A 10,165-nucleotide genomic window follows, 5' to 3' on the forward strand; every position below is an offset into this window, starting at 1 on the left:
GTTTAAATTATCTATAACCTCTTTCACAAGAATATCCAAGGAGCTAATCATAATAAACATCCAGCCAACCAGAAGAAGTAGAACTGGAAGAAAAAGCAGATACCATATTTTTCCGCTACTTTTTCTTTAAAATATTTACTTGAAAATTGAGATGCATCTTATACACAGGAAGCCTGAGCAGAAGGCCACACATGCTGGATGAGCCTCTATCTTACATGCAGCTCTATCATTCCTCTCTATTGTAGTTGTTTCCTGTATCACATTGCCACTCTAGGTTTCATCTCTGTTGTTCCTGTGATGCAAAAAACTGTATGAAATATGGGAGCTTCTTATACATGGAAAAATACATTAGTACATACCTAGGAGCTGCGGTGGCGCAGTGGTTAGATTGCAGTACTTAATACAATACAAATACAATAGTAGAGTTGGAAGGGACCTTGGAGGTCTTCTAGTCCAACCCCCTGCCTAGGCAGGAAACCCTGTACCGTTTCAGACAAATGGCTATCCAACATCTTCTTAAAGACTTCCAGTGTTGGGGCATTCACAACTTCTGGAGGCAAGCTGTTCCACTGATTAATTGTTCTAATTGTCAGGAAATTTCTCCTCAGTTCTAAGTTGCTTCTCTCCTTGATTAGTTTCCACCCATTGCTTCTTGTTCTACCCTCAGGTGCCTTGGAGAATAGTTTGACTCCCTCTTCTTTGTGGCAACCCCTGAGATATTGGAATACTGCTATCATGTCTCCCCTAGTCCTTCTTTTCATTAAACTAGATATACCCAGTTCCTGCCACCGTTCTTCATATGTTTTAGTCTCCAGCCCCCTAATCATTGTTGTTGCTCTTCTCTGCACTCTTTCTAGAGTCTCCACATCACAGCACCAAAATGCTTGGCAACTGAGTTATATTTAGGACGGTTTCAATGTCCCGGGGTCACATGATCCTATTTTGCGATCTTCTGACAAGCCAAAGAATCTCCACATCTTTTCTACATTGTGGCGACCAAAACTGAATACAGTATTCCAAGTGTGGCCTTACCAAGGCATTATAAAGTGGTATTAACACTTCACGTGATCTTGATTCTATCCCTCTGTTTATGTAGCCTAGAACTGTGTTGGCTTTTCTGGCAGCTGCTGCACACTGCTGGTTTATATTTAAATAGTTGTCCACTAGGACTCCAAGATCCATCTCACAGTTACTACTATTGAGGAAGGTACCACTTATACTGTACCTGTGCATTTTGTTTTTCTTGCCTAAATGTAGAACTTTATTCTTTTCACCATTGAATTTCACTTTATTAGATAGTGCCCAATGTTCAAGTTTGTCAAGATCCTTCTGTATTTTTAGCCTGTCTTCTGGAGTGTTGGCTGCAGGCTACTTCTGCTGATCTGTAGTTTGGCAGATTGAATCTCACCAGGCTCAAGGTTAACTCAGCCTTCCATCCTTCCGAGGTCGTTAAAATGAGAACCCAGATTGTTGGGGGCAATATGCTGACTTTATAAACCATTTAGAGAGGGCTGTAAAGCACTGTGAAGTGGTGTATAAGTCTAAGTGCTCTTGCTATAATACCCTATTACAGGAAGAATAAAGCTAACCCATTCTTTATTTCACTTTGATCCATGTAAGAACAGATGTTCAGCAACATTTCACTATAACCTGCTCTAAGTACATCTTACATACAACTATTGGCGGCAAAAATCAAATGGCAAATAAATGGTGTTCCATTTATATGTGCATTTCAATATTGTAGAGTTGTTTGTGTATATATTACCCTCATAGCAGCTTTCCCCAGTCTTGATTCTGCATGGGTTAATGTTACACGTCTTAGCATTCTCCTCCAGTGTCCATGACAGTTGGGCAATCCGGTTGGAAGAAAATCCTTCCAAGACTGCAACAGCAGCATCACTTCCACAGATATAAAACACATTCATTTATTTAAGTGTTTCTAGTCAATTGCAATACAAAACTCTCTTCTCTTTGTCTTTAAACCTGCCTCTTTGCAAGCACTAGTACTAATTCATAAAAGTATGTGAAAAAATCAACAGTAAGAGGGTTTTATGTCAGTTACACATGCTGTGATAAACATCTATTTTTATCCCTATTTGCACACTCTTTTGGAGGACAAACATGTATAACATTACAGAAGTTTTATATTATATTAAATGGTATATTTGAACTATGTATACAACATGGTATGTAAATTATGTATCAATACATTTACATGGTATATAATATTATTATGTGTGAATAATCTACAGTTAGATTCACACTGATGGAAATGTAATAATTCAAGTCCTAATTAAGGACCTAAGAATTATTAAGGTAGCATCTAAGAATATGGACAGTTCCAAGCAGGGTGGAGTTTTTTGAGAGGTGCTCAATATTTCCATATATTGAGGAAGTTCTTTTGGTATAACTTTAAAGGCTACAATCACGATTGATATAACAACAGATTTATTTTTCCATAAGTGTTCAACTTTGATCTGCAAAATTATAATATTTCATATATTTTTTCATTTGTTTTTCCTCAATCCTAGCATTACCTGGAACAGCAACTTCTATTAGACTTTCTTCTGTTTAGTAACTGTTATATTAGCCATGCTATGAACAAGATGCCTGCTTCTTTGGCTCTTAAAGTCTCATAAAATCTTAACCCGCTCATTTTCCAAAACCTTTTCAACTTGATGGCCCCAGAAGTGTCTACTACATTTAAATCCAAATCTCTAGCAAAGTTTCCAGTGAATAATTCTAGCAATCCAGTCATGACATCACTTGTAGTCTGTGAAGTTTTGCTGCAACTGTAATCAAATGGTCAATTTTTTCATCCTTTTTACTACAAAGATGACATTTGCTATTGTTTGTTGCATATTCATGCAATTAGTCTTTTTGAGCTGCTAAAATAAAGCCTTCAGTTTCTTTCTTTAACATTCCTGATATTAATCAAATCCACATGGGATTTTTTTTAAATCGGCTTTTCTTCTACAGCTTTCAATTATTGGCCATTGTTCTTCCAATTAACAAATAATTTTTCAGTTATGGTTCATTGCAGTCAACTACATAGACTGTGCAACAAACCATAATAATAATAATAATAATTGAAAATGGTGTATTATTATTTCATATATTCATAAAATGATGTTCCCTAAGCATTTCAGAATTATTAAAAGTTATTTTGTGTAGGTTACTGATTACAAAATTCTGTGTTATGAGTTATCCTAGGTTCCAGCAGAGGGAGCTATATACCAAAGACAAAAAAAGCAGTTAACCATATTTGCCATACGCTAAATAAATAAATAACTAAATGTATTAAGTATGGGTGGGGGAGAAACTTTTTCTTAGTAAAACATTTGTCTAATTAAATTGCCTACGTATAATATGAGTAAGATACAGAGGAAAACACATTAAATGTGTCTGCATGATAAGGAAACAAGTAATTGTTATATGAATTTGATTAAACTAAATTAAAAAGAGTTAGGGATTATGGTTATAGGGTAATGGCAATTTCTAGACTGGATTCTGATTTCTGTCCAATATATCCCAGAATATCTCCCATCTGTATGGAGTAGAATTCCTGCAATAGAGCATTGCCTGCTTTTTAGTTCAGAGGTCATGAGACACCGAAATTTCCATTCTCACAAACACAAGATATGGGACCATTGATGGCATAGAAACACTCAGTTCCATGGAAAGTATTAAAAACATCCTTATGACAACTTTACTTACTTTATCAGTTTTATTACTTTACCTCTAAGTTCTAACATAACATAAGCCAAAGAATTCAATAGCTCTTCTGTCATGACTCAACAGTGTGGTGTCCAACAGTTTTCTCCATTGCTGCTGCCAGGTAACTAAAGCGAAAGAAAAACATAATTACTACTTGATTTGTCTTTTTGTTGTTGTTGTTTCACTTTCAGGCAACTGGAAAAAGAAAACATCAAAAAGAAATACATTTTTGCCATTTCAGCTGGGACAATTTAAATTAATATGTCAATGTGATCTTTAGGACTCTGGGCAAGGTCACCAATCCCTTTTCCCTGTGTTTCTGATCATTTTTGTGTTAGCGTCTGTATTTTTGATTCTAGGAACTGACAGCATATTGATCCATTCATTTCCTATCAGGATGGTAACACTATGCAGCATGCGCATATTCTGATTATGTTCTAAAGCAGAGAAATAATCGGAGATGGTGGGATAGAAGTGTCTTCTTCTACTTCAACCTGAACCACTCATGGCTTCCTTTCCCCCCTAGACCCAAGGGGCAGGCTCTCCTCGTTCGTCTCCCAGCCACACGATCAGTCGGCCAATTCCAATGCCTATCAGATCTGCATCTGCCAGCTCAACCCCAGCCCACACACCACAAGATTCTCTGACAGGGGTGGGAGGAGATGTACAAGAAGCTTTTGCGCAAGGTAATGGTACAAACTGTCCTCTGTTTTAAAAAATGATAATCCGTAGCTGTTTTCCTCATTGCATATCTATTAAACTCTTTGAAAAGAGTTTTTTCTTAAAATAATTAATCAAGTAATTCAAAGTTTATATTTGGGACAAGCAGCATCAGAGGACAATTCACGGCAGACTAGGGCAGAAATGAAAAAAAATAACATTAGTTTTTATTGCTGCATAATAAAATAATGGGAGGAAAAAAATTCTTCCAATCTAATGTCCAGTTTTCTAAATTATCTGCAACGGACACAGTATTTTTTATTGGCAAATGTACATAGAGATGCATTTTATTCTCAGACAATAGCGATTGTACTTATTTATAATGTGCTATTATAAGCTGTGCTTTGTAGTTATTGTTCCTCGTGCCAACTGCTCGACAGTCCGGAGGCTTTTACATTGGCTTCCAAGTTCCTATTACAATATGGCTCCAAGTAGTTCAGAGGCCAAGCTGTTGGATATCATTTTCATGCTGTCTATCCCAGACTGTTATAATTTCATCATATATCCCTAGAAAAACGCAAAACATCTTAGAACTAAAAACAACAGTTGGCTAGTCACTGAACCTACTCTAGCATAATTCATTTGATAAATAATTTCTCTTTAATTTTTCATAAAGAAGGCACAGAATTCAGACAGAATTCTACCAAATCTAATTTTCTCCCATCTGATGCTGTCCCTATATGGCAGTACTTATATCTTGATATGGGAGCGCTATACCGCCTACCTAAAAAAAGTATACCAGTTCCAAACTAATTAATCTTATTAAAGCCAATCTATTCTGCAGAGGTCATAAAGAAATTAATACATGTACAGTGTGGGTAGTCAGAGATTATGCTACTATAAGAACTATCTAAACAGATTTTTAAAATTCATAAATTTTAAATTGTTTTCTTAATTGAGTTTTGCATCATTTATTATTTTACCTTGTTAAATGTACACAAAAAGCTCAAAACATTGCTAAAAATATTTTGCACTTTGCTTTTCTATTGATTAGGTACAAGAAGAAATTTAAGAAATGACTTGTTGGTAGCTGCTGATTCTATCACCAATACCATGTCTTCTCTCGTGAAAGAGTTAAACTCAGGTCTGATGATTTAAAGCATAAGTGTTTTATACTGGTTGAATATATAGTCTAAAGATAAGGTGCAATCTAGAAAAATGTGCTGCAAAATATTTTAAGCTACTATTTCACAGTTTGAACTACTGACTTAGTCTTTTCAGGACAAGATTCCTTCTTATTCCAGCATTTAAATTTGTGATATTTATTTATTTCCAGTGCTTTTTAAATGCCTGGGATTTTTGTTAATTTTTATGGCTATTAAATAAAAGTTTGTTTGCCTTATTAATAATTATATTTATGTGGAGTACAGATTTGGTAGCTCGTGTAATGCCAGGTGCTACTGATATATTTTAAAAATTAAATCTCACTGAATATAATAGAACTAACTCAATTGAATTCAAATGCAGCAATATGTCTTCTTGCTGAACAGATGGTCAATGCTGTTTAGTTTCTTTATACAACAACACTGTCCAAGGGTTCATGCATCAATATTGTAATAAGAGGCTGTAATTAATTGTTAATACCTCGCTTAATAGTTTACCCAGTCATTAGCATATCCCCTGATTTAGGGATAACAGGTACACTGAGTCACCCCACTTGGCATCAAAGCTTCACTTGTCTGTGTATGGCAAGTTGTAATAAATGGCAAGTTTGAACTGTACAAAAGTGAAAGTTGCTCTGCATGTGTTTTTAATGTAGAAAGTATGGTGTTTCTTTAGCAATATAAGATGGCAATGTACAGTATGCTAAAAATAAAAACAGGAGAGAAGCATGCTAGAAATAGGAACAAAAGATATAATTATCATACCAACCTATTTCTTCATACAGAAGTTGGAAGTGAGACAGAAAGTAATGTGGATTCAGAATTTGGTCGGACTCATTTTGATGATCTTGTTCCATCACCAACTTCTGAAAAGGCTTTTCTGGCACAAATCCATGCCCGGAAGCCAGGATATCTTCACAATGTAGCTGCTCCTGGAACCATTCGCAGTGACCTGTGGGTACTCCATCCTGTTTTGCCTTCTCTTTGATTTTTCTTGTCTTCAATAAACTCAAAGTTTGAGAAATTAAGTTTCCATTTAATATTGGGATGCTTTTTAAACTAAAGATTAAGCTAAGTATAGCAATAAAGGGTGACTTTTGAACTACAATATGAAACTCTCATAAGATTTTGGTGAGAAAAACAATTTGCAATGATTTTTATATTTGAACTCAGGATGAAAGCTGTTGATAATTAATATATACCAAAGAACAGCTAAGTCTCTTTTAGGAACATCATTTGAATCCATTCAAAGGCGCATTTCAGAAAATATGCCAAAATTGGGTGTAGTTTTTTATTTCCTTTGAGAAGAATAGACAATTTTCTGCTGAAGATCAGGATACTGCTTTAGATGAAAATTTAGGAACTAAGTGTATGATCTATCTGTGTAAAAGTTACATAGTGGTAATCAGAGGTGGGTTGCTCCCAGTTCGGCCTGGATCAGGCGAACTGGTAGTAGCATGGCGGGAGGCTCTGCCCACTCACCAGGGCGCTTCTGCGCATGTGCAGAAGTGTCGCGCGCAGGAGCGTGCCCAAACCAATAGTAGAAAAATTGGCAACCCATCTCTGGTGGTGATCCTATAATTATATCCATCCACTCAGACACCTTTTACAAGATGGCGAGATCTTGAAAAGATCTTGAGCCAAAGCAGAACATTATAGCAAAAGATCAAATGAAATTCAAGTATCTGTTGAAGTCATTGCTTCAGATATTAACATGATATAGATGAGTTTGTTCTGCATGTTTATTTAGATAAAATATTAAGAGGTGCTTTTACAGGATGTAAAAGGTATAATTCTCAGTTCTGGTCACCAAACATTCTGGTATTCACCACAACATACCAAACTGGTAGTCCACCATATAATTCATACCTTTCTGAAATACAGAGTTCTGCATATTGCTATTATTATGTAATTGATTTATATGTCTGCCCATCTTATCTAAGCCATTCTGAGAGCCTCATAAGAAGTAAAAACAACAGAAAGTTAAGAAATAATATACAAAATATGAAAGCTACCATAATTGGTATAAAATCACAATCAGCATCAGAATTCACTCTATGGGAACTCACAAAAGCCAGTATAGGAGCTCCCTTCCACATCCCTGAATCTTCATAGTGTCCTGAGTTTTCTACCACTTTCCTTCTATACTGATTTTCAAAAATGCCCTCCTAGGTAATCTGTTCTGCAAAAGTTAAATTATGAAAAAGGGTACTGCATTTTTCTAAACTCACATTCCACAATATAAATGACTTGGAGTGGGTTGTATACTCTGTTTCCCCACCATCACTTCTGCAAATTTAGACTAACATAAGGTGGAACGTACTGTTTTTACATAGAAGTATCTGAATACGAAGTAGGTCAGGCAGTAATTGCACAACCCTATTTATTAATAATTGTGTTTAGGGTTACAGAGGATGGAGAGTCTTACGGTAGAGCTGATGATGAGAACTATGAAAATGATTCTGTCCGTCAACTAGAAAATGAACTCAAGATGGAGGAGTATTTGAAACAGAAACTGCAAGATGAAGCTTATCAGGTAAAAATAAGATAAGAACTCAACAAAAAAATTTCACTGTCCTGGATTTTTTTTTTTTTTTAAGAATATAGTAAGGGTATAGATTCCAAATAATAGTGAGATGCATTCATGTTTCTGTGAATAATCAAGAAGTACTTTTTGTACCAAAATTAAAAGGCTGACATTAACCTTCACAAGCTGTTAGTTGGTGCATCACAAATACTAGTAACATACTCTGTCAACAGTGTGCTGTTCTATTTTCACAAAATAAGTTTGAGAGTAGGTGGGTGTTCACACATGCATTCTTGGCACTTTTATACTGTGAAAGGAAGTGGTAATTTGCATGTGTGAACGATCCATCAAGACTTAATTTCCAAAGGTAGAACTTTCATCTTATTCAAAATCATCTCAAATACAGTGTCTTTTCTTCAGCAAAATAAATAATTTCAAATTAAAACCTAATTACCTACCATCCTTGCAAATAAGCAAACGAGGTTAGTCCAATTTTATAGCCCACTAAAGACAGCTGCCACTAGTATGCATTGATAATAGTAGGAATCTTATGCTCTCTCAACATGGGCAGACATTATAAAAAAAACCCAGTGATTCAGTTCACAAAGTCCCTAGAAACTACATCAGATACTAGTACTAACATAGGTACTGACAGTGATAAAACTGTGTAGAAGATATGAGTCACTGATAGCACAATTGCTCTGATGCAATTATACAGACTATTTCACAAATATGTGAACAACAGTGTGTAATAACAGCTACCAGGTCTTTAGCTGCTACTAGCCATCATATTCACCAAGATCTTCTCAAGACCTTAGGATGTCATAAACTATCAGCATAGTATATGTGTGGATCCAAGCAGCAAAATATTTTTTTCTAGTAATTTTCTAGTATTGTAAAAATTTCTAATAATTTTAAAAGATAGCAATATCTGCCTGCCGTAATTTTGGCTTAATAAGTATCAGTCTAAAATCTAAAGTTCTTGGTATAGTTTGTTGAAATGTCACTTCTAAGTAAACCAGCAGATAATCTGCCTATATTATGCTTATTTATTGGGAATATGGATTATATCTACAAGAAATATTATAGAGATAAAAGCACTGAACAATATAAGAATGTGTTTTCTGTTTCACTATATGTAAGGAATACTGATTAATGAGAAACTTAACTCTATCTTAGGAAGTACTTTTAAATGTTGTTGAAAATTTGTAGTTTTAGGACCATTTGTACATATCCTTTAAAAGAGTATATTGTAAAAGTTACAAATACAAATGAGAAATGATTGCCCATAGCTGCCTAAAGTATTTAGAAATAAGAGTTACAAGTTTCTCTTTTTTGGTTGGGCCTTGTAGCAAATGCCATTTTCATTTAAAAGAACAAATTGAATCTTCATCCTTTCTAGCATTTTCTGCAGCAACAACCTTCTCACAGTTTCTTCTTGCATGCTGCTAACCTCTTCATTTGGTGTGTACTATTCTTGCATGTCCATATGACACCTCTCACTCCTCTTGAATCCCATTGTCTGTAGAACGGTGCACTGATCTGGCTGCTCACATTTTCTGTTTTCACTTTCTTTTTTACAGGTCAGCTTACAAGGATGAGTAACCATCCTTGTATCACTCTCCTCTCAAGTAAGTTTTAAGTTGGTTTAAAACTGATATCAATCACTTTCATTCAGTAATTATGCTGATTGGAGTGCAGGGTGGGACGGGGAGAGGCAAAGAAGTTGGCCACATTTTTCTCTTCACCAATACATTATAATATACTGTAATTATTTTGCAATACTGTAATCATTTTGCAATTCTAACTGTAATTGTCAAATGAGAATAAGTTCCTATTCTGTAGCAGTGGGAAAGCTATTGAGAGGATTGTAGGTTGTGTGATTTGTTTTTATGGGCCTGTTAATATGAAACACTGTTTGCTATTGGATGGAATGAATACCACCTTTGGAAAGAATGATATGAAACATAACTCCTCAAACTAGAATTTAGTGATTTCGCTTATAAATCTGCTTTCTGAATGCAAATGAGTTGCATGTGGGTTATTCGTGTATCATAATTAGTGTCTACACTTTTAGCACAGCATAAGAATGTTTTGA

The 10,165-nt window shown here is 35.2% G+C and overlaps 1 protein-coding gene across 8 annotated transcripts in view; it reads left to right on the forward strand.

The window, feature by feature from the left end:
* The window catches only part of DTNA (dystrobrevin alpha), a 170,368-nt gene that overhangs the window by 154,703 nt on the left and 5,500 nt on the right, over window positions 1-10,165 (forward strand). For 6 of the 8 annotated variants that reach the window (XM_081950314.1, XM_081950306.1, XM_081950307.1 and 3 more), the window contains 4 exons: window positions 4,244-4,403; window positions 5,432-5,521; window positions 6,326-6,494; window positions 7,944-8,076. In XM_081950314.1, coding sequence (XP_081806440.1) covers window positions 4,244-4,403; window positions 5,432-5,521; window positions 6,326-6,494; window positions 7,944-8,076 — 552 coding nt within the window. Of the gene's footprint in view, window positions 1-4,243; window positions 4,404-5,431; window positions 5,522-6,325; window positions 6,495-7,943; window positions 8,077-9,650; window positions 9,699-10,165 lie in introns of all 8 variants that reach the window. The other 2 variants (XM_081950309.1, XM_081950312.1) reach the window with 2 other exon arrangements.

The sequence above is a fragment of the Natrix helvetica genome, assembly GCF_964273705.1.
Source record: "Natrix helvetica genome assembly, chromosome: 4".
NCBI lineage: Eukaryota > Metazoa > Chordata > Lepidosauria > Squamata > Natricidae > Natrix > Natrix helvetica.